The sequence below is a fragment of the Trichosurus vulpecula genome, chromosome 1 (genome assembly GCF_011100635.1).
Source record: "Trichosurus vulpecula isolate mTriVul1 chromosome 1, mTriVul1.pri, whole genome shotgun sequence".
NCBI lineage: Eukaryota > Metazoa > Chordata > Mammalia > Diprotodontia > Phalangeridae > Trichosurus > Trichosurus vulpecula.
The window spans coordinates 244,470,454-244,495,239 of NC_050573.1; the positions used below are offsets into that span (position 1 = coordinate 244,470,454).

A 24,786-nucleotide genomic window follows, 5' to 3' on the forward strand; every position below is an offset into this window, starting at 1 on the left:
GAAACTGAAGCTTAAATAATGAGAAAACTGGACTTACTGGAAAAAAAAAACAAAAAAACCGTGATGTTGGGAAAGACTGAAAACCAAAGGAAAAGGGAAAAGCAGAGAATGAGATGGATAGATAATGTCATGTAAGCAACGAACATGAGGTTGGACAGACTTTGGGAGACAGAGGGGGATGGAAGGGCCTGGGATGCTATGCTCCGTGAGGTCATGAAGACTCAGACACAACTGAACACAAATGTGCCAGGAACTCTGCGCTAAGCACCAGGAATACAAAAAGAAACTTACAATCCAATGGAGGAGACAACATGGAAACAAATATGTAAAAGCAAGCTATATACAGGATAAATAGGAAAAAAATTAAAAGAGGGAAAGCATTAGAATTAAGATGATTAGGGAAGGCTTTCTGGGGAAGATGGGATTTTAGTTGGGACTTAAAGAAAGTCAAGGTGGTCAGTAATTGGAGCAGAGGGGAAAGGACATTCCAGGCAAGGAAGGACAGCCAGAGACAATGCCCTGAGAACTGAGAACTGGACAATGGCCCATTAGCCAGAGGACTAATATAGACCAAGACTTCTTAAAATTTGGAACCCAAAGTTTTAAAAACAGACATTCAAAAACAACAACAACAACTAAAAAAGTTTTTTCATGCAACTAGGAAATAAGATACACAGGCAATGGGGCATAGAAATTTATCTTGCCCTACAAGAAGGGAAAGGGGGATGGGAGGGGAATGGGGTGACAGATGGGAGGGCTGACTGGGGAATGGGGCAACCAGAATATAGGCCATCTTGGAGTAGGGGGAGGGTAGAAATGGGGAAAAAATTTGTAATTCAAACTTTTGTGAAAATCAATGCTGAAAACTAAATATATTAAATAAATTTAAAAAAAATAAAAAAAATAAATAAATAATAAAAATAAAATAAAATGAAATCCACATTGGACTCCAATAAAATATTACTAGTGAGAAAAAAAATTTATAAGAATACAAGTCATTCCCTAATTGACAAATGGTCAAAGGATAGGAACAGGCAGTTTTCAGATGAAGAAATCAAAGCTATCTGTAACGATATGAAAAAATGTGGTAAATCACTAATGATTAGAGAAATGAAAATTATAACAACTCTGAGGTATCACCTCACACCTATCAGATAGGCTAATAAGACAGAAAAGGAACATGAAAAATATTGTAGGAGATGTGGGAAAACTGGGATACTAATGCACCGTTGGAACAGTTGTGAACTGATCCAATCATTCTGCAGAACAATTTGGAACTATGCTCAAAAGGCATAAAAAACTGTGCATACCATTTGATCCAGCAATACCACTACCAGGTCTGTATCCCAGAGATCATACAAAAGGGGAATGGACCCACATGCACAAAAATATTTGTAGCAGCTCTTTTCGTGACAAAGAATTGGAAATTGAGGGGATACCCACTAATGGCTGAACAAGTTGCAGTATATGAACATAATGAAATACTATCATGCTATAAGAAATGATGAACAGGCTGATTTTAGAAAGCCTTACATGAATTGACACTGAGTGAAGTGAGCAGAACCAGGAGAACATTGTACACAGTAAGAACAACATTGTAAGATAATCAACTATGAATGATCTAGCTATTCTCAGCAATACAATGATCCAAGACAATTCCAAAAGACTCATGAAAAATGCCATCCACCTCCAGAGAAAGACCTGATGGAGTCTGAATGCAGATCGAAGCATACTATTTTCAGGTTTCTTTGTGTTCTTCTTTCTTTTGATCTGTTTCTTTTTTCACAACATGATTAATATGGAAATGTTTTATATTACTGCATATATATAACCTATATTAAATCACTTACTGTGTTAAACAGGGGGAAGGAAGATGGCAGCTGGAAAGCAGGGACTTGAGTGAGCTCCCCACCCAGGTCCCTCCAAACACCTATAAAAATGGCTCTGAACAAATTCTAGAACTGCAGAACCCACAAAATAGCAGAGGGAAGCAGGGATCCAGTCCAGGACAGCCTGGATGGTCGCTGGGTAAGGTCTATCACACAGACCTGGGAATGGAGCAGAGCAGAGCCCAGCGTGAGCCGCACCCAGACCAACCAGACCTGGAGCCGGGCGGAACAGGTGCTAGTGCCCTGAATCAGTGAGCTATGGTAGTTACCAGACTTCTCAACCCACAAACACCAAAGACAACAGAGACAGAGTGATAGGAGTTCCCGGTTCGGCCACCGCCCCGGCGGCAGCGGAGGTGGTGCAGCTTTGAGAACAGAACTACAGCTGCAGTTGCTTCTGGGCCCAGGCCCAGCTGGTGGGAGGAATTAAGTGGCAGATCTGAGAGGGAGTCTGAGTGCCAGTCCGGGTTGGTGGTTCTTGGGGGAGGGGGAGCGTTGGCGTGGCAGAGTTCGCTGTGTAGAAATAGCTCTGAAAACAACAGCGCAGCCCCTCAAGCTTGGAACAAAGTACTCTCTACTCTACAAGCAGTCATACCACCATGAAAAACTCAGGGGTCAAGCAGTTGTCTGGGAACATGGCCAGGCAGCAAAAATGGACTCACATTCAGACTCAGACTTTGGAATCTTTCTTTGGTGACAAAGAAGACCAAAACATACAGCCCAAAGAAGACAACAAAGTCAAAGAGCCTACATCAAAAGCCTCCAAGAAAAACATGAACTGATTTTAGGCCACAGAAGAACTCAAAAAGGAGTTGGAAAAGCAAGTAAGAGAAGCAGAAAAAAAAAACTGGGAAGAGAAATGAGAGTGATGTGAGAAAACCATGAAAAACAAGTCAATGACTGACTAAAGGAGACCCCAAAACACACTGAAGAAAATAACACCTTAAGAAATAGACTAACTCAAATGGCAAAAGAGCTCCAAAAAGCCAATGAGGAGAAAAACGCCTTGAAAGGCAGAATTAGCCAAATGGAAAAGGAGGTCCAAAAGACCACTGAAGAAAATACTACCTTCAAAATTAGATTGGAGCAAGTAGAAGCTAGTGACTTGATGAGAAATCAAGATATCATAAAACAGAACCAAAGGAATGAAAAAATGGAAGACAATGTGAAATGTCTCACTGACCTGGAAAACAGATCCAGGAGAGATAATGTAAAAATTACTGGACTACCTGAAAGCCATAATCAAAAGAAGAGCCTAGATATAATCTTTCAAGAAATTATCAAGGAAAATTGCCCTGATATTCTAGAGCCAGAGGGTAAAACAGAAATTGAAAGAATCCACCGATCACCTCCTGACAAAGATCCCAGAAAGAAAACTCCTAGGAATATTGTTGCCAAATTCCAGAGCTCCCAGATCAAGGAGAAAATACTGCAAGCAGACAGAAAGAAACAATTTGAGTATTGTGGAAGCACAATCAGAATAACACAAGATCTAGCAGCTTCCACGTTAAGGGACCGAAGGGCTTGGAATATGATGAGGTCAATGGAGCTAGGATTAAAACCAAAAATCACCTACCCAGCAAAACTGAGTATCATGCTCCAAGGCAAAATATGGATTTTCAATAAAATAGAGAACTTTCAAGTTTTCTCAATGAAAAGACCCGAGCTGAATAGAAAATTTGACTTTCAAACACAAGAATCAAGAGAAGCATGAAAAGGTAAACAAGAAAGAGAAATCATAAGGGACTTACTAAAGTTGAACTGTTTTGTTTACATTCCTACATGGAAAGATGATGTGTATAATTCATTAGACCTCAGTATTAGGTTAGCTGAAGGGAATATACATACATACATACATATATATGTGTGCGTGCGTGTGTGTGTGTGTGTGTGTAGACAGAGGGCACAGGATGAGTTGAATATGAAGGGATGATATCTAAAAAAATCAAATTAAGGGATGAGAGAGGAATATATTGAAAGAGGGAGAAAGGAAGAGATAGAATGGGACAAATTATCTCACATAAAAGTGGCAAGGTAAACAGTTCTGTAGGAAGGGAAGAGGGGGCAGGTGAGGGGAAATGAGTGAATCTTGCTCTCACTGGATTTGACCTGAGAAGAGAATAACATACGCACTCAATTGGGTAAATTGGGTATCTTACCCCACAGGAAAGGAGGAGGAAGGAGATAAAAAGGGGGGACAATAGAAGGGAGGGCAGATAGGGGGAGGAGGTAATCAAAAGCAAACACTTTCAATAAGGGACAGGGTCAAGGGAGAAAATGGAATAAAGGGGGATAGGATAGGAAGGAGCAAAATATAGTTAGTCTTTCACAACATGAGTATTGCGGAAGGGTTTTACCTAATGATACACATGTGGTCTACATTGAATTGCCTGCCTTCTTAGGGCAGGGTCGGTGGGGAGGGAAGAAAGGAGAGAATTTGGAACTCAAAGTTTTAAAAACAGATGTTCATTTATTCTTCCATGATCCCTGATCCTCAATAAACTGAAAAATGAGTCTATGCACTAACAGTGATGATGGAGGAGCTTTATTTTCATGCAGCAGAGTTTCAAAGTTTATATCAATAATCTTTCTGCAAGTCTTGCTCAGGAAAGGAAGACCATCCACAGGCTCTCCAAAGGTGATGGTGAGCTCTATTGAGTCATAAAGGAAAGTGAATACAGCCTGGCTATCACTCCATTCAATGATCTCCCATTCTGAGCAGTTGAATTTTTCCAGGCATTTCTTAGTTCTATTTGCTTCTTATTGTAGATTATCTATTTGGGCAAGTGCCTGCTGCCTCTCTATCTCCAGTTCTGATATATTCCTCTTGAGTTCCTCTTCTTCAGCTTGTAATTGTTCTAATTCTTTCTCTGTAGCTAATATTTCAGAATCCCACTCTGCCATAGGGATATCTTCTTCGTTCTTGTCCATATTCTTAATTTCCAGGTCCAGAGCAGCAAAGACAGGTATCCGCCTCCTTGAGTACAGAATCCATCTTGTCCATCCTTGTCTGAAGCTTCTCCCATTCAGCCTTTGCTGATTGTACCAGTTTGCTATATAGAACCACTTTCCTTTGGTGAGCAAAAACTTTAGTCTTCTTGGCAAAATGTGATTTCATTTTGTTCAGATGGGCTCCAAATGTCTTCAGCTCTTCATCAGAGCAGCCCTTCATTACTTCCCACAGGCTCCTATTCACATCCACCAGTAGTTTATCCTGTTTCAAGGCATGGAGCTTTAATTCTTCAATCTTTTGATGGAGAGCCTGGCAATCTTCTTTATAAATCTGTATTTTGGGCTGGTAAACATATTGACTTAACATTAAGTCTTTTGGTGTAGATGGCACATTTTTAGCAAAATTGCCTGGAAGGGTGCTCTGTCGAGGTTTCTGAATTAGAATGTGGACCTGCAGAAGTGATAAGAACTCTCTTACAGTGATCCTACCATCATGGAGTTTCTCTTTCAAGTTCTCTTCACAAATGTGGTCCACAAGAAATTGTGATTCCATCTGACTGCTCTGCTGCATGCTATAATTCACAGATGTCCCATCAGTCTTGATGGAATCCGAGGAGCTGGAACAACTAGATGGGGTCCTGTTGAGACTTTTTATCAATGAACTACAAGGATTTTTATCATTCTCTGGCTTCTGCTTGACAGCTTGTTTTTAGTATAGAAAAATTGTATTTCCCAACATAGAGACAATGCTAAAAACCATCAAAGTCATTTTTCTTTCCCTTTCAGGAATATTACTTCCAAATGGGAGAACAATGAACCCACAATTATTAAAATGGGTCAGTCTTTTTCAGAGAGAGAGTGGGTTCCTCTAATTGTTATTGTATAGTGTCTGCTGGTAGTATCAATTTTCGTGGCTATTTAAAGTGTATTCTAGTGAAAGTGCATTTTCACTTAGGATTGTGTAAATATTAATTTGTGGTACTTAAATGATATAGTAATATGTAAGTTGGTGCCCTTCTTTTAGCCTAGGCTGTTGACCTTTTGCTGGAGATTGCTTCATGACAGGACTACCATCTTTTTGTTAAATCACCTTTGCTCCTCATTTGACTACTTATCACATCCATAACCTCTACTCAATTCTGGAACAGGCGCTAATAACAAAAGTTCTAGCTCCGTGCCAAAAATCTGATCTTCCATTATAAAGTGAATGATATTGGATTATGACGTGTGCAAATTTAGGCTCAAAACTGAATTACTCCTTTTCTGTCTGTGCCTTTAGTAAAATACTGATTGTGTTCTTTGCAACAATTTCTTTTCATTGTTAAGTTATTATTGTTAATTAATGTTAACTAATTAACATCACATTTTGTTTTTACTATTATTCCTTAGCAATGAGTTTTTGCTTTTAAGGCCAGGTTAAAGTCTTGTATATTGCACATGTAATCTTCTTTTGATTACTTTTTAGTCATAAAACAAAGGTTAATTTAAAAAAAAAAACAGATGTTCAAAAAAAAAAGGTTTTTTGCATGCAACTAGGAAATAAGATACACAGGCAATGGGGCATAGAAATTTATCTAGCCCTACAAGAAAATAAGGGAAAAGGGGATGGAGGAAGTGTGGTGACAGAAGGGAGGGCTGACTGGGGAACGGGGCAACTGGAATATACGCCATCTTGGAATGGGCAGGAGGGTAGAAATGGGGAGAAAATTTGTAATTCAAACTCTTGTGAAAATCAATGCCTCAAACTAAATATATTAAATAAATTAAATTAATTAATTAAAAAAAAACAACTTTAAAATAACCTGTCAAATTGAACTCCAAAGCCACATAGCCAGCAAATTGTGGACCCTAAAATTAAATTATTTAGGTATATGTTCTATTGAGGCACCCTAGATTAAGCTCTTTCCCAAATCTGCCACTCACCCTTGTATAACACAGTCAATGATAAAACAGTGACTGTGTAAATGGAGGGCAAATCCTGCAGTTTCTACCGCATGAAAAGGCTAGGTCTGTCTTCACACAATAGACCACAGTCTAAAGAAACACAAAGAATATATTTATTAAGCTCCTACTATGTACCAGGAGCTTATGTTGAATTGCTTGCCTTCTTAGGGAGGGTAGGTGGGGAGGGAAGAGGGGAGAGAATTTGGAACTCAAAGTTTCAAAAGCAGATGTTCAAAAAAAAGTTTTTGTATGCAACTAGGAAATAGGATATACAGGCAATGGGGCATAAAAATCTATCTTGCCCTACAAGAAAGTAAGGGAAATGGGATGGGGGGGAAGTGGGGTGACAGAAGGGAGAGCTGACTGGGGAATGGGGCAATCAGAATATATGCCATCTTGGAGTGGGGGGAGGGTAGAAATGGGGAGAAAATCTGTAATTCAAACTCTTGTGAAAATTAATGCTGAAAACTAAAAAATATTAAATAAATAAATAAATAAATAATGATTTTTTTAAAAGAGGGGGAAGGTCAGGGAGAAAGAGAGAAAATTTGAAACTCAAAAATTTTTCAGAATGAATGTTAAAAATTGTCTTTACATGTAATTGGAAAAAATAAGATACTATTTAAATATTCTTTGTTATATAGGATGGATCTCAGAGAGGGGGGGATACTAGGAAAAATTTAGGTCATTTAAAAACAAAAGACACCAATAAATTATTTTTAAATATAATAAAGTTAACAGGGATGGAATGAACAAAGTAGTTATATTCTTCCAGATGCAAGAAATTTAGTTTAAATAGCACTCAATGTCTACCTATTTAGATGGGTAAAGATGACAAAAAAGGAAAATTACAAATGCTGAAGAGGATGGGAGCAAATGGCCACTCTAACGCTCTGCTGGTGGAGCTGTTAATTGGTTCTACCATTCTGGAAAGACATTTGGAAAAATGACCAAAAAATAACTAAACTGATCATGCCTTTTGACCTAGAAATACTACTGCTAGGCCAAAACCCCAAAAGATGAAAGAAAAGGGGAAACAAAGAAAAGAGTTCACTGTAGCATTTTTAAAGATATAAAAGGGAAGGAAAGCCAGAAGGAAACTCAGGAAACAAGTAGAACAGCTTTGAAAGTTATTCACATTGAATTTATCGTGTACTTAAAAGGAAAAAAAAAAACAAGCTGTGTGTAACAGATTTTCAGTTTCATGTACAACTTGATTTTTCTGTTATATTTTGTGTAAATGCTCATTTAGTCTTTTTAAGCTCAGAATTTTTGAAAATTAAATTAAAAGAATTTACCTATTGCCTAAAAGATAAAGTTTGTAAATTACTAAGTCTAACATCCAAGGCTTTCTATAATTTTTATTGAGCCAATTTTTCCCTACTCTACCATATGAGCCATATATCCTCTGGCCAAACTAGTTAGCTTGTCTATCAAATATATCCTATACTTTCCTGCCCTAGGTAACTATGCTCCTGTTTTTCCTCCTCGTAGAAGAATCCTCTTCCTCACATCCTAGTCTTTTTAAACGGTACCCATATTTCAAGTATCAGCTCAAATGCTGGGACTCCATGAAGATCTCCCTTATTACTTCTGGAAATGAATTCTTTCTTTTATGAATTTCTACAATCACTTGTTTATACTATTGATAATTTCAGACAGGAGTAATACACACATACAAAATCAGAGCTCTTTTGAAGTACTAAAGCACTGGGGAGATGATTTTCATCATAGTATATATACCATATTCAATACTTCAACAAACTTTTATTAAGCAACTACTATATGCCAAGGCATAAGAAAAAGATCAAGATGCTGTCCCTGGTTCTGAAAAAGTCTATTGTCTAATAAAGGCAGAATCAGGTACAAAAATAATTATGACATCAAGTAAAATATGCCAAGCGGGTGTTGAAGTGCACCTTCCCTACTTCCCACCTGTCCCTCTAAACCTGGACGGTCCTTATAATTCAAAACACTAAGCTACCACTCTGCCTGCTTTAGGAGCTCCCCTGCTGAGGAGATTCAAGATTCACGGTCCAGGAACTCATCCTTGGCACGACCACTCCTACTGCTTTCCTGGATTCCTGTAGCTTCAGGTTTTACCCAGAAACTCCTTGCTGCTGCTTTTAACTGCTACTGTCCCTAAGGCTAGGTGGTTCCCAGGAGGGATCTTGGAAATGCATCAGCTTTACCTCCAAGAAACTAAGGCTCTGTGTACAGCCTCCCCTCCTCTCTGTCACTCCCAGTTTTTGTTCTTAGTATTCACTTGTTTCTGCTCTCCTTCTTACAAGACAAGTTCATGGGCATAACCCAAGTATATAAACTGGATCGATCATCCTTCATTGGTATTAAGAAGGCAAGGGCAGTACTCAGGGCCACACGAGTTCATAGCACATATTTATCAAGGAACTAATCCTTTCAGGGGAATAGTATCTCCTTAAAGAGAAGAAAGTTCCTTTAAGAACATTTGCGGGAGCTTTCCCAGGCTCCTCTTACTCATACAGTCTACAAATGTATTACCCTTTTATGGCCAGTAACCAAAAAACAGTATTACTACCATATGAAGTGGCCCTTTGAACATATTCCTAATAAAACGTTAAAAATCACAGATAACTCCCTACTTTCCTATGTGAGAAATTGACAGATTAACTTTTGTTTAATACTTGTACTCAAAGCTCTAAAGAGAAAACAATCATCCTCCAAAGTCCTATAAATTTCAATAGGAATATACTTTACGATAAAGTTTTAATACATATTTAATAGTAATAAGTTAATTATTAGTATTAACTACTTAATGCTAATGAATTAATTGATATTAAATTAATTATTAATATTAATAAATACTTGCATTTGCTAAATTAATCTAGCTTTAGTATATATTTTATCATAAATGGTCAATTAAGCAGACTAATAAGACAAGCATTTGCAATAAAAGAACAAAATGGAAGGTACCCTCGATATCCACAGAATAGCTCTGCAGAAAAGACAAAAATAGAATTCAAGACTACAGAAATAGCTATGAGAAAAGTGTTTGGTAACACCACTTATATTGTGCTGCCCCTGCCACCTGTTCAACTTCCCTTCACTGTCACTTCCAAAAAAGGACTGCACCATAGGATAAAGGTCAGCATCTTCAGATGTAACAAATTTGTATGGTTAAAAAAAATCACATGTAATTATTAGGGTAGCAGTAAGTAGCTCCTGCAATAAGTGTTCTAAGGAACACTTTAACTAGGAACCCCTGTATCAAAGAACAAAGATGAGTAGGATATGGGCTGGGGAAAAATATCAGACTAAGCAAGACAGGATTCCAGTACAGTAGATTCTGCTTTCATATACTTGAGAGTGGGGCTAAGGGTGGGGTGTTTGTGAGAACAGAAAGAATGACAAGAAAAGAAGGTGGAGAAAAAGTTATCTGAGATGAAAGTAAAATTATTTCTATGTCATGGATAGAAGCATGTCTGTTTTATATAAATTTCATTCCACTTATGCTTCTGGTCACAAAGGCAGTCAGCAACAACTCACAAAATCATCACATTAGGCAAACACCTGAGCTGCAGTATCTATGCTAATTATATTTCCTTTAGCTCATCAAAATGAAACATTATTTTTATCACCTTGATTGCAGATCTATAGACCTTTTTCAGTCCTTTTCTGTTACATATTCCAAAGAGAGAAATCAAACCTCGACTTATTCAGGTGCAAGTAATGTAATTTGTGGATTATTTCTTCTCTCCTCGACCCCTTTTAACTTAGCTTTTGTTCCCCTCTCCTCCACTCTCAGAAAACTGTACACTTTTAAGGTCACCAATAACTAGCTACCAGTTCCAATGACCTCTTTTCCATCCTTATCCATCCTTTTCCAAGAACTCTGGAGGCTTTTCAAATACTGACCATTCCCTTCTAATTGATTCTCTCTCCTGCACTGGTTTCAGAGATATCAAACTATTGGTTTTCCAACTGTAACTGTTCCCTTGTTTCGTCATCTTTCCAATCCCTTAATGTAGGTGTTTCGGTCTTCTTCTTTTCTCTCTCTTGGAAATTTTATCCACTCCAATAGTTTCAACTACCACATTTCATATATCTCCAGTCCTGACCTCTCTACTTTACACCTATAGATACATCTGGAACAGATGATCATTTAGTTTTCTACCAACACCTCACTGATCTGAGCAGGTCCCAATGTTGCTCCCCCTCCTACCTCCCCAAAATTGCTTGGCCTTCTGATTTCACTTCTATCTATTCTACCTCCAATGATCTCTGTCTCTCATATCTGAAGATTCCAACTCTATACTTAACTTCTCCTATCCAATCAGCTTCCAATTCCTGTCAATTCTACTGCTTCAAAATGTCTCTGATGTATATTTTCCATTTTAGTTCCACTTGTGCTACCTTAATACTGACTCTCAGAATCACCACCCTGTATTACTGCCACAGCCTCCTACAAGGTTATGCAAATGGGCGTGCAATGGGGAAACAAGAGGTGAGAGGACTCAGGGGAGCTTTCCCAGTCTCTGGGGATCTCCAAGTCACACACTCCTGCCTTCCTTCTTTCAATTCCTATTCACATTTTGACACTTCTATCAGGCTCTGGGATGAGAGAAAAAAAGGGAAGCAAATGTAATGACATGATCACCCCATATCAGACTTCTGGGGCACTTCTATGAAAGGTGTCCAATACTCCCTCTAGCACTGCCTCATCTATTTCAGTGGCACTTCTCCTCAGAGGAGCATAGTTCTTGTTGGGATCAAGCAGGCTGACTCATTCCTGCTCACTGCTTCTTCTAATGAAAAATCAACTACACATTCTTCCACTTTAACTTTTTATCCCCTTTCTTTTCTGTAGTTTAGCCCATACAATATGTTTGGTATTGACAAAGAAGGCAAAAAAAGTTATTCAATCTCTGGTCATTCATGGCAAAGCATAGGGCTGGGGTGGGGAGCTGTGTTCAGGTGGAAAGATGCTTTTTTAAAATCCAAAAATATAAGGCTGAAAAGGTTGTTCTAAATTTTTAAAGGGGAAGAATATGGTTCAAATTAATTCTAGGCAAAGTGTTTTTAAGTGAAGTTTAGTTTTTAATTTTTTTAAATTAAGTTTAATTGAATTTTAGTTCCTTCAGTTTGTTTGATAAATAAATATAATGTCCTTTTTGATTGAGATGTAACTTACTGAGAACACTGCAAGCTCAGAGCCAGGAGAGGCTATGGGGCTGCCAGCAATGGGATGAACTTCCACGATACAAAGAGTTTTTTGTTTGTTTTTAACTGAGCACTACTGTAGTAGCAGGAGAAGTTGGTGGTGGCAGCAGGCACTTTTCAAATGAGCAAGATGAAATGGCAGTTGGAACAGGAGACTAGAGACTGAAAAATCAAGTGTTGAAGGAAAGTTTCCTGGAATTGAGCACAGTAATCTGTGGGGCCACTGCCTGAAGCCACAGAACCAGAAGCCTGGAAGCTACTGCTAAAGCCTAAGGTACTAAAATTGTGCCCACTTTCAACAACCAGAATGGGTGAGGGGCTGCTGACCTTTCATTTGTAAGAAGATGGGATACCAGACTATGAATCACAGTCTCCACTTCCTTACTTTTACTCTCTACCTAAGCTGGGCAGAAGCTGATTTCAAAGCTTACTCTGTTCTGAAAAATTACTTGTCCAACTTCTGTTTAAACAATTTTATCTTTTTCCTAGTTAGAAATTCAACCAATATGACTGCTATTGAACCGTGAGTTTTCTTATTTGAAAACATGGGAACTATAGCAGGGAGACAGTGCTTCCATCTTAGTACAGAGAAATAGAGACAGGACTACTTCTACTTTTGCAATCCTATGCTCTTGAAATGAGAGCAACACAAAATGGTGCTTCAGAAAGATGGTCTGGGATTAGTGTACAGAAGAACTGGAGGAGCATAGTCTAGATTCGAGTCTGTGCATTAAATCAAACTGTCAGGGCAAGAATGAAACATAAAAACCATGTTCCTAATGTGACTGCTGTTTCATTGAACTCAAAGCCAACAATTACTACTCCAAGATCTGGACTTTTTCCGTAGGCATCTTAAAAAGTCATTGGCAAACTATATCAGCAATGTGGAACAGGATGTGGGTGTATCTGGGCTTTTTTTTTTAAAGGAACACATGGTGCAAGTTTATTCTGTGCAATTATTTTGGCAGTAAAGTCAAACCAGTTAATTCCTCTTATAAAATCTGTGCTATCGCCCATAACTCCCCATTTTCATTTGTGCAAAAAAAAAACCCCTCAACCTACATCCATAATTAAGATTTCACTTTTTATCTGAATCAGGTCTTTCAGTAGTCAGTGTTTCGAATTAAGTTTTGAGGGACCACATTATATTTTAATATAGGTACGTAACATTATCAGAGAGGACTGTGCATTTTTGTTTTTTTAATGAGTATTAATAAAGGAGTACATATGACAGAAATATTGCCATCCATTTCTCCATTAAACATCTTGTCAAAAGTTTCCCAGACTCAAACACTAAAAATTCAAACCACCTTTTTAAACACCACACTTTAAAAAAGACGTTGTGCTTAGTTTCATATGAGTAAGAAAGTAATCTTACAAAAACAAAAATTTTAAAACTGACAATCCAAAGAAAACTTTGCACCTTAAAACTTTTGAACAAAATATTTACATTCATACCCCTTTCACCATGAAAATAATATATTTCCACATGGCATAATTTTAAGTAAAATATTTTCTCCAATCTGAACACATATACCATATTTCTTAATACTCAAACTATTCAATGTTAACTTTTCATTAATCTTCCAAATAAGGTGAAAAGCATTCCTTACTTTACTATAGAGCAACACACATGTAGTATTTCTCCCTGGGCTCACTTTCCCACCTTCCATCAGCACATATTGCCTGGATCTCGAGAAAGTGACTGCCTCTCCCCACAGAGTTATAACTGTAACCCTGAGGGGCTGGTGGTGGTATTTTCTAGTACTATCACTCACTAGCACCAAACAGTGTGCCCTGAACCAAAAAACAAAACAAACAAAACACTCTTCAATTATCAAACCAAAGTTAATAAGCTTTTAAATACATAGAAAGCCCAGGGGAAAGTGGGCTCAAGCTTAGAGACAACACGTGGTAAAGAAGTAACTCACAGTTCCAGGTTATTGGGTATCTTCAGGAAGCTCCCTTCAGTGTAGGCAGTTCTCTGTTTCAGATATTATTAGGAAGGATGTTTTTGTACCAACTTTTCTCACTCTATTACCCAGTATATAATCCTGTCTGAAAGCTAACTAACTTTGGCTGGCTAGTAATCAATAAGGAATACAACTGATGGGTGTTCATGACTCACAGTATTAGAAATTGCCCCAATTCTTCAACCCATGACCAATCTACTAAATAATAGTAAGCTTTCCCATTATTCAGTGGTATACTATGAATGTGGGGTTTTAAAAGTCCAGTAAGAATAAAGTATGTTAAGTATTATTATGTTTTCTAACAGGTAACCACCAAATCGAATAAACTGTTCTACGTATGTTGTTGTTCAGTTGTTTCAGTCATGTCTGACTCTCTGTAATGCCATTTGGAGTTTTCTTGCCAAAGATACTGAAGCGATTTGCCATTTCCTTCTCCAGCTCATTTTCCAGATGAGGAAATCAAGGCAAACAGGGTTAAGTGACTTGCCCCAAGGTCACACAGCTAGTAAGTGTATGAGGCCAAATTTAAACTGACATTTAAAACAGACACATTTATATAAACATATATACTTATTCTCAAACATGTATATAGTTATATACACATATCTACTCATATACACACACTTCACTTTATGTTAAATTTTATTTCCTTACTTGACCTTGCTATGGTAAGAAAGATATTAGTGGGAGTTAATTAAATTCTTTCATCTGGATGGCATAATCATGTGTAATACATTAACAGACTTTCCATTAGAAAGTCAGGGTGATTTAAAACTCTAAAATACATCATCTTAATAATTCTGTTTTATCTTAATGACAAACACGAAAACTCGAAGGATTATACTAGAAAGCAACTTTCTTCAATGGGCAATTAACTAAAAAGAACTTTTGTTTCAAAAATAGTTCTAAATCTAAAACAAAATCTATTTAAAATTACCAAATAAAAATTTGAATTGTTTAGCAATTACTGCAACAGTCTGTATTAAAATATAATGTACCTAAAACATATTAGCTTTGATTATGCATGCAAATGCAAAGATTTTGCACTAACAAGATGAATGCATCTAGTATAAGAAGGTAAGTGTTTAATGGAGAAAAATACTTCCATCAAATTTATCTGATAAGGGTTTGGTATCAAAAGTCATTCCTCAATAAATAAATGGTCAAAGGATATAAATGATTAGTACTCAAAAGAAGAATTGAAAATTATTAATAATCACATGAAAGCATGCTCTAATCACTAAAAATAAGAGAAATGCAATTCAAAGCAACCCTGGTGTTGCTTGCACACTGAAAATTGGCAAGGATGACAAAAAATGAGAATATGTCAACGTTGGAAGGGCTGTGGAAAAAAAAGACACCAGTGCATTATGGGTGGAGCTGTGAATCAGTACCATTATTCTGAAAAGCTATTTGGAATTATGTAAATAAAGTGACTAAAATATTCATACCTTTTCACCCAGAGATTCCATTACTAGACTTATACCTATATCTCAAGGAGGCCATTGATAAGAAGAATGTTCCTATATATAATCAAAATATCTATAGCAGCATTTTTTGTGATAGCAGAGAACTGGAAACAAAGCAGATGTCCATCAATTGGGAAAGCTAAACAAATTGTGGTACATAAACGTAACAGAATGTTACTCTGCTGTAAGAAATGATGAATGTGATGAATAAGCACAGACTTATATAAGCTGATACAGAGTAAAGAAAATAGAGCACAAAAATATAGATATACACACATAATGATTAACAATGTAAACGGAAAGAACCACAAAATAATCAAAAGTGAAACTTGCAAAATTATAAAGAACAAACATGTCTTGAAAGGAGAGATATGAGAAGGCATTTCAAGTGCTGCACATTGCCCATATTTTCAACTTTTTCAATGTATCGATCAGTTATGCTGATTTTTTCCCTCTTCCTTTTTAAACATATGTCTTTTAAAGAAATACTATGTTATATAGGATGGTTGTCAGGAAAGGGTAAGGATTCTGGAGGGAAATATGGTGATGTTATAAAAATTTATAAAAAAGACTTATTTTAAAAAATATAATGTATGCCTACCCCACTTCTGCACCCCGCCCCCTTTTTGTTTACCTTTAGCCATGTCGCACTCCTTAATCATTTTGAAAAAGTTGGAAATCTCTCTATCTAGTCTCTGTTGGCATTCTTGTGCTTTCTGGAAATAAAATCAAGGACAATAAAATGAAAACATGTTTATAGAAAAGCCTTATTAATTGTCTTACCTTAATTATCAATCTCAAATATTAACTGATTACTTAATTCAGTTGCAGAATAATAGGTGATGTAATGTTTTTAAACAAAGTTAATTATAAAAACAATTAATAGACTTATTTCTTTGATGGGAAAAATAGCAGGGGGAAAATTAAAACTGCATTGTGACTTGAGAAAACATGTATACTAAGGTCTTCTATGGCTCTAAATTAATTAAAGTTAATAAGATATACACAATACTACCTTCTATGTACAGAAATTATATCTACTTTGGGAAAGACAGATAGATGCACAACATGCATAATATAAACATCTACATAGAGAAATCATATGTAGCTAGCTAGCTAGCTAGAGACATACACAGATATAACCATAAGAAACCTATAGCTATCTATCTCAAGGTAGATATAGTTTCTGTATACAGAAGTTTGTAATGTACATATGTATATATCTACATATCTCTATTTATCTCTCTCCTTAAACTCTGTTAAAAGTAGTTCCACACATATTTAAGATGCTTAGTAAATGGAATTCTTGATTTGTTTATAAACAGTTTTGGCATAAGTTATTAACTTTACTAAGAAATGACACTTTTCAAAAATACATTTAAAGAGCTGGTTTTTTTAAAACTACAGATGGTACTAACATTTGGAAACCATAAGTTGATTTTACTTCAGCATCCTATGTACATACAATTCCCACCTAACTGGTCCAATGAGGATATTATCCAAGCAAGACAAAGCTTGAGAAAGAGGAGAAAATGTCAATTTTAGAAAGGAATCTTGATTTTACTTGGGAACTCTGCACATCAAGATGCTGAAAAGCAACACAAAATCAGAATTCTATTCCCTTGGATTATATAATGATGACTGTTGTGTGCTCTCTTTTGCAAATGTAAAGGTTCCAAATGAAAATTAAATAAATTATAAACTTTTTTATTGTTTTGTCACTTTAATGTTACCTCTACTCAGAGGATCCCTATAATGGGAAAGGAAGAACAGGCAAAATTATACCTATAAATTCTCTCTGTGGTAGAAAAGAAATTGGCATGGTGCTAACCCATTACTACTGAATCATTTACTACTCAATGATCTGCATTCTTAGTAGAGCTGTATCATTATGCATCCTCCCCAACATGTACCCCTAATCCTGTCTCACCATTTCCATCAATGAACATCCTGCTACCCCCAAACTGGCTCCACTCTCGCCCAATGTTTCAAGGTGACATAGATAAGTATAAGCACCTTTCTCTCCTATTTCATTTCATGAATTTTTAAGCACTAATGAAGTAAGTTTAGCCCAACTGATGCAGAATTATTCATGCTGCAGCATTAGTTCCAATACAATTCTCTTCTAACAAAAAGCTCAACAACTGTAGTATTCTTTGCATTTCCAGATAAGTACTAGAATATAAAAATAATGATTAAGCAAGTTGAGAAGGGGGATACTTTTTAATTAAAGGCAAAAGCAGAAAAATAGAATACTTGCTGCTTTTTGAGACATGAAGATAAGGGACAAAAAAGGGAAAAGGTCAGCCTGGGAGCAGTGAAAACATGCGCTGCCACCAAATGTATCACTTTTAATTCATGAATAGAAAATAGCCACTATCGGTATGTACATATTTAGCCCTTGTGCCCATGTGTGATCCAGTGTCATTCTTCTCTCGTTTCCTCTCCATGATGAAAGCAAAAGCCACACTTAAGTATACCCTGAATTCATTTACAGACCATTTATGTGTAATAAGTGTGGACATGCCTGAGGTCCCTTGAAAGTTATATCCTTAAAGACAAGAAGTGATATAGTGTAATCATCTTTATATAGTGGGAGTGATAGATATCTTTGCTCCATTTGTCCATCTGATGTGTACTGAAAAAGGTTCCTTGATCAATAGTTAAATAGTTTTAAAAGGTACCTAAACAGATCAGCTAGAAAAAATTCCAGCTACATGGACAATTTTAATTGAATACAACATGTATCTCTTTGTCCCTGGTGCCATTTCTACTATATTAAGTGGTTTAGGAAAAAACAGGAAGAAGATATCATGACAGTACACACACAAAGCACATTCTCCAACTTGATAGGATTTTCACCAAATGGCAATCATATATAAGGAAACCTTTTCTTTTGTTTAAACAGGTGAAAATTAGGTGTTTGGGACCACTAAGCCTCCCCTTTAATTTGTACTGCCATTTATTCTTCTTAGACATTGCTCTAACACTTTCATTTAAGTCTTACATAACACTCTAATATCGTTAGTGATCTAATTTTGAGTTTCTATGAGGGGTCGGCAGGCTCCTCAGGTCTATCACTAGAAATCCCACAAAAAATCTCCACTTCTTGGCACCATGGAAAGACAGGGAGTATCCACACAATGCTTGAACCTTCCTCTGTCTCTTTTTACTCCTTTTTAATTTCTGATATTAAAATGTTCAATTTGACATTATGGCAAAAGGCATAAACTGTACCTTCCCTTTTGCCCCTAAGGCCTACCCTTGAGTTACAAGCCAGAGTGCTGGTCTCAAATGGGACAGGATTTAACTGAGGAGTTAAAAGGAGGGAAGGAGTTTAATCTGACAGAGGTCCCTTTTGGAAAGGGATTCACTGAGGCCAGGACAATCACCAAAAGCACAGTTACCTTCACCATTAGGATATTTTATTCATTTTCAGGGAAGTTAATTATTTTCCCCAAACCTTCCAAAGTTATTTAGAATATTTTTTCTGAGTGTATTATTTGCCTTTTAGACAAAAGATAGAGGGATCCATATTTCTATATAGATTTCTTACATCTCTGAGGATCTAATACAATATTTTACATTCTTGATATGTGGTGATAATAGTTCAGCCTTGGGGGTAAGGTGGAGAAACAAGCCTGGTTCTGGGTTACTCTTCAGTCCAAAGGATCAATGGTAGCCACAAATCAGTTCTATGATTGATTTGGAGGTATAGAAGTTCATTTTAGAGTGATCCTGAGGGTCTGAGGATACCCTGAGAATCCACAGGGAAGACCCATACCACCATCTGTGCCCTAGAACTCACCTGGCCTCTCAGACACTCTCTGCATCAAGCATGGCTTGAGACTAGATTGGACTTTCCAGTTCTCCTCAGCAGACTTCCTAGATCAGCCTCAGACTGGGCCAGTTTTAGACTGGTCTCTAGAGGAAAGGGGCCAAGGGACTGAATTCATTAAAGCTTTCACCTACTGGCATTCAAAGTTTTGTTGGCTATAATACATCTATAATCCCTGATGGGAGTAAAAATCTGATAAAACAATTTTGGTTTTAAGTAACTTAAAAACTAAAAGCTGTCCCTTGGACATGAATACAGCATAAAACAGACTATCTAAGATTTTGGTTAAATCCAATAAGCTGACGGCTTGCAAGAAATAACTAAAGAAGAGACTTGTCGTCTCCAAGATCCATTCCACCTGTAAAATTAGTAAGCCATTTAGTTAAGTCCAGTTTCCATTATAAGATGTCTAAATCCTAGTGAAACTCTTGGTATACTGGGTTGTTTTTTTACGTTTTATGGCTTGCTTTACAAGGTAATTAGTAGAAAAAAAATATTTTACATATTGCAAATTGGCTACTGAGTTGAAATATTTGTTTAATATTCTACTTTGAAGCTTAAGTGTGGTTTTAGTCATACAAACTTAGGTTATTCCTGATAAAACAATTTGGTTTAATTTTTTTAAATACTGTGATGCTTTATAATAGAGTAACAGTGATGCTAGTAACTCAAAGGTTATACCAGAGGAACATAAAGTCTAGTAGGTCCTACTAAGCTATAAATGCTTTGAGTACTAGTTTGGCAATGAACCTAATGTTTGTAGTCTGAAGACCAGAACTAAGGTGAGAGGTTCATCACTAGAACATTCATCAGGCAATAATTTTTGCCACAGCAACTCATGAAATTCTCTCTACTAAACTGAGAAAGGGTGGCGAAGCTGCACAGGTAAAATCAGTATCCCCACACTCATGAAATTATGGATTATTTTAAGCACTGATCTATGAAGTAATATTCTTTAAAAGACAGCATTACTTCAAATTATTGTGCTATGAAGATGATATACAGAGTCTCCACTGGGTCAATAAATTATAGAACAAAAGAACCACTAGTAAAAGCAGTTCTTAGTAATAATAAGTAAAATTGTTAACAGATCGTGAAATAATTCAAGTTCTTTTAATTAAAAAAAAAACCCAAACAAATAAACAAAAACTTGCCAGTCTGTTGGCCAAGCAGTCAAAATGCTTTTTCCATTTGGAAACATTTGGTACTTAAGTCAAAGATAGGCTAGAGTATGGTACACTTAAATTCAATAAAGCTGTTTACTCATATATATACTCCCCTTATTTGCTTAATATATACAATAAGAATTAAACAGTGACCAAGCTTCTATTGTTTGTCAAAAGAGATTTAATTATCTCTTTTCAGTCCTATTTCTTCTACCCTCTATTCTCTTGTGTACCAGATACATTGGAGGAAAGGTAGTATCAAAGGAAAAAAGGTCTGCAAAAAAGCACCTATTTCACTTGAATTAAACATTATGATATTACTGCACTACATCAATCACTAAAACAAGGGAAGGCATTCATGTCACATCAGATGAGGACCTTACAAATTAGATACTGACACGCTACCTTACCTCTAAGCGATGTAGTTAAAGATTATAAGTGGTTTTAAATGAAAGTACCAACCAGGTTATACATCACTATGGTTGCGTTATTTAAACACTAAAATATTCAGTGAAGTCACAAAGGGCAGGAAGGTATACAGTAGTCAGGCTCCCCCTTGTGGCAGAAGTCTTTAGCTAGAAAGATAATCAGCCTCTAGTAACATAAAACCAAACCATTGGGTTTTTGAATATTTACAGATATATTTCATGACCATACTTGTAATTTCATTGATGTAGAAAACTCCCAGTGAGAAAATTCCCTCCATCAATGAAGACTGGTAACTATTCTGCCACTTTTTAATCTTAGAAGTTAAATGACTTGCCCTGCAACACAAAGAGAATGAGAAGCAGGCCTCGAACGTAGGTCTTCCTAATATCAAAACCAGCTCTCTGGCCCTTACACCACACTGCCCATCATACAAACTTGTACCAAAGCACTCTGAGAGGTAAATATTACTATTATAGATTCATCAAGAAGGAAAAGAAAAAATCATTTCTGCTTTTATGTAAGAGGTCAATTTGGAAAATCTCAACTACTTTCACATTCTTAAAGTTAGAATTAGCTGAGAATGTAAGGTTATCTTCTATTTACCTGTAGAGATTCCCTCAAATCTACTGTAGAAACAGCATCATCTTCCTCTTCATCATCACTTAACTGATCCTGAGAACAGTAGTGAGTACTATATGCAGAATGCTCTTCTATTGCTTCTAGCCAGCTCTGAAGCAAATTAGATATGGAAAAACATTTTCACACACAAAATACATAATACCACAATTTCACTATCTTGGAAACACAGAAAAAGTTACATGTGAAAAATTAATACTAATGCCTCAAAAAAGAAGCAACTCACAGTAAGTCATTTGTCCTTGACATGAATACATAGGAATTTCTCTAAATATATTTGCAAGGAAAAAAAAATCTATTTCCTAAATTAACATTTACACTAATATTACCATTCAAAAATGCAACTAGATATTGAATAGTGGGCTTAAGAAAGTTGTAGTTAATTATTGAATTCTGAACACCAGAAATAAGCATCTTATGTGATGAGCCCAGAGAGAATTTTAACTATCTATAATTAAAATTGTAAGCACAGCAAATTAAAGACTCTCAATTTGCCAAACTGTTTTCTTAGCACCCTAACTTTTGTGATTTTTGAAATTATTATTTTCATTAGGCCATGAGAATACCAAGTCTAAAGATATAGGTCTTGAATATATTTTATTTTATTTCAACATAATTCAGTCAAATCTTAGCATTTTCTTAAATGCTTCTTAGAAATATGTGCACATGAACTTGATAGTCTGGAGCATTGTATTTCTCAATGATACAGTCAAATTTAGCACTAATAGATTTAGGACAAGTCACTTAATGCTCTTTCATCCTAATTTCTGATATACAAAAGCAAGACTTGGATATCTTGCTTTGCAGGAATACAAATATTACAGTAAAGTGGATAAAAACTGAATTTCTGTGAAGGCCGTATACATTATTTTCCTATTGACTACTTTTACAAAACTAGAGATATGTTCCCACTGAAACAATCCCCCATAAATTTACCTATTTATAAATTAAGAATGTGCTCCAATGGTGGACCAATCCCATAATAAGGTCATGTAGTATCACTGATTCAAAGTGAGAAGGGACTTTAGAGGTGTGGTATTTTGCATAATTTCATTACATTCAAACATCTGGGATCTCTAATTCCATCGTTTAAGTCATCCCTAACAAACCAAAATTCCTCTGATGCTCTGGGATGCTCCAACTCCCAAAACTCTACTCACCATTTCCCTTTTCTCTAGATTTTTACAATGTTTAATAGAATTAGGTAGCAATAAGTACCAATATCTTACATGTCTTGTTCTAGCTTAAAAATTCAGTCAATTTAAAACTGTAAAATAAGTTAGTTACCTACTTTAATGAAGTCTAAATTGTACATATGGTTTACTTAAAACAAGGGATTGAGCTAACAGGAAAGACACTAGAAGATTTTTAGTATTTTGAAAATAAAATATGGAAATCATTGAAACAGAAAATTCCTTATTTTATTAAATAGAAATGCTCATAACACAGTGAAAAACACTCTGTAATTGTGCAAAGGCCATAAACAAGAACTATAGCTAAATTGATCAATTAGCATAATTCAAAGATGAAAGGTAAGATATTAAAATATAAATTATTTAAACATTTAAAAACTCTGAATGTTTTCACACATATTTTAAATTATAAGAAAAAAGTAGTTGGGTATTTTACCTCTCTTGACTGTTGAAGGCTATTCTTAGGAACTCTGAAACCATGCATACTATCATCAAAGCATTTAACAAAGAAAAGGCAGCTATCAGTGGGTTTTACCTGCGATAAAAAGAAAAGCTGTAAGCTGATCAATTTGCTAATACACAAAACAAAAACCTCATATCTCTAACAATGTTTCACCATAAAATTCTAAAAGTATGAAATATTTTGTTAATACCTAGCTATAAGATTTTTTACATACTGGCTCAAAAAAAAGAACTTGGAGTACACTTGCTATAATTTATGTAGATGGAGAATGATCCGGTAGCAGAACCAAGATGGAGGAGTAAGGCAGAAACTTGTTTGAATTCTTCCAAATTCAACTCCAAATAATAACATAATGCCTCAAAACAAATTCTGAAGGTGGCAGAACCAACAAAAGGATGGGAGTGAAACAATTTTCCATTCCAATTCAGAAGGTTGGAAGGAAAGGTCTCTTTCATTCAGTTAACAGTGGAGTACTTTCAAGTGCAGGCAGCATCTGGGCAAACCAGCAGCATTCCACCCTTAGGAAGCCAGCTGCAAGACCCCAACCCTTGGCACAGCAGGCCAGCTGGGAAGCCCTGCACCCCTGGTCCCATGCCCCCAGCACAAGTATCTTTGGACAGTGCCTGTCTGCTCCTGAAGAAGAGCCCAATTTTAAGTCATGAAATAGGCTGGGAAAATGAGCAAAAAAAAAAATGAAAAAAAGAATCTAAAAATTACTATAGTGACAGGGAAGATCAAAACACAAACTCAGAAGAAGACAACAATGTCAAAATGCCTACATGAAAAGCTTCAAAGAAAAATGTGAATTGGTCTCAAGCCCCAAAAAAGAACTCCTTGGAAGAACTCAAAAAGGATTTTAAAAATCAAATGAGAGAGGTAGAAAAAAAAATTAGGAAAAGAAATGATAGTAACATAAGAGAATCATGACAAAAGGGTCAACAGCTTGGTAAAAAGAGCACAAAAAAATGGAAAATAAGGTACAACAATATACTGAAGAAAACAACTTCTTAAAAAGTAGAATTGGCCAAATGGAAACTGAGAAACAAAAGCTCCCTGAAGAAAATTATTCCTTAAAAATTAGAACTGGAAAAAAAAATTAGGATTGTGCAAGTGGAAGCTAATGATTCCATGAGACATTAAGAGACCAAAAACAAAATTAAAAGAATGCAAAAATAGAAGAATATGTGAAATATATCACTGGAAAAACAAATCACCTAGAAACTAGATCCAAGAGAGATAATTTAAGAATAACTAGATTACCTGAAAGCCATGATTGAAAAAGAGCCTGGACACTATATTTCAGGAAATTATCAAATAAATGAGATCTTTATCAAACACTGAAAAAAAATTTCCAGTTGTTTTCCTTTTTAATCTTAGCTTTATTAAATGTTTTTTGCAAAAACTTTTAATTTTATGTAATCAGAATTATTCATTATATCTTCTGTGATTCACTCTATCATGAACTTTTCTTCTACCTGCAGATCTAAGAGGTATTTGCTTCTATATTTCTCAAATTTATTTTTGATATGACCTTTTATATTTGGTCAAATACCCATTCGGAACTTTTTTATATAAGTAGTAAGGTGTTGATTTAAATCATTCATATTCTATACTGCTGTCCAATGTCCCAGTAGT

General features: G+C 36.0%; 1 protein-coding gene across 5 annotated transcripts in view; it reads right to left on the reverse strand.

Annotated features, from left to right (window-relative positions):
* The window catches only part of OSBPL1A (oxysterol binding protein like 1A), a 338,964-nt gene that overhangs the window by 208,947 nt on the left and 105,231 nt on the right, over positions 1-24,786 (reverse strand). For all 5 annotated transcript variants that reach the window (XM_036756461.1, XM_036756436.1, XM_036756451.1 and 2 more), the window contains 3 exons: positions 23,125-23,223; positions 21,463-21,588; positions 16,061-16,142 (listed from right to left, as the gene is read on the reverse strand). In XM_036756461.1, the coding sequence (XP_036612356.1) occupies positions 16,061-16,142; positions 21,463-21,588; positions 23,125-23,223 (307 nt within the window). The remainder of the gene's footprint in view (positions 1-16,060; positions 16,143-21,462; positions 21,589-23,124; positions 23,224-24,786) is intronic.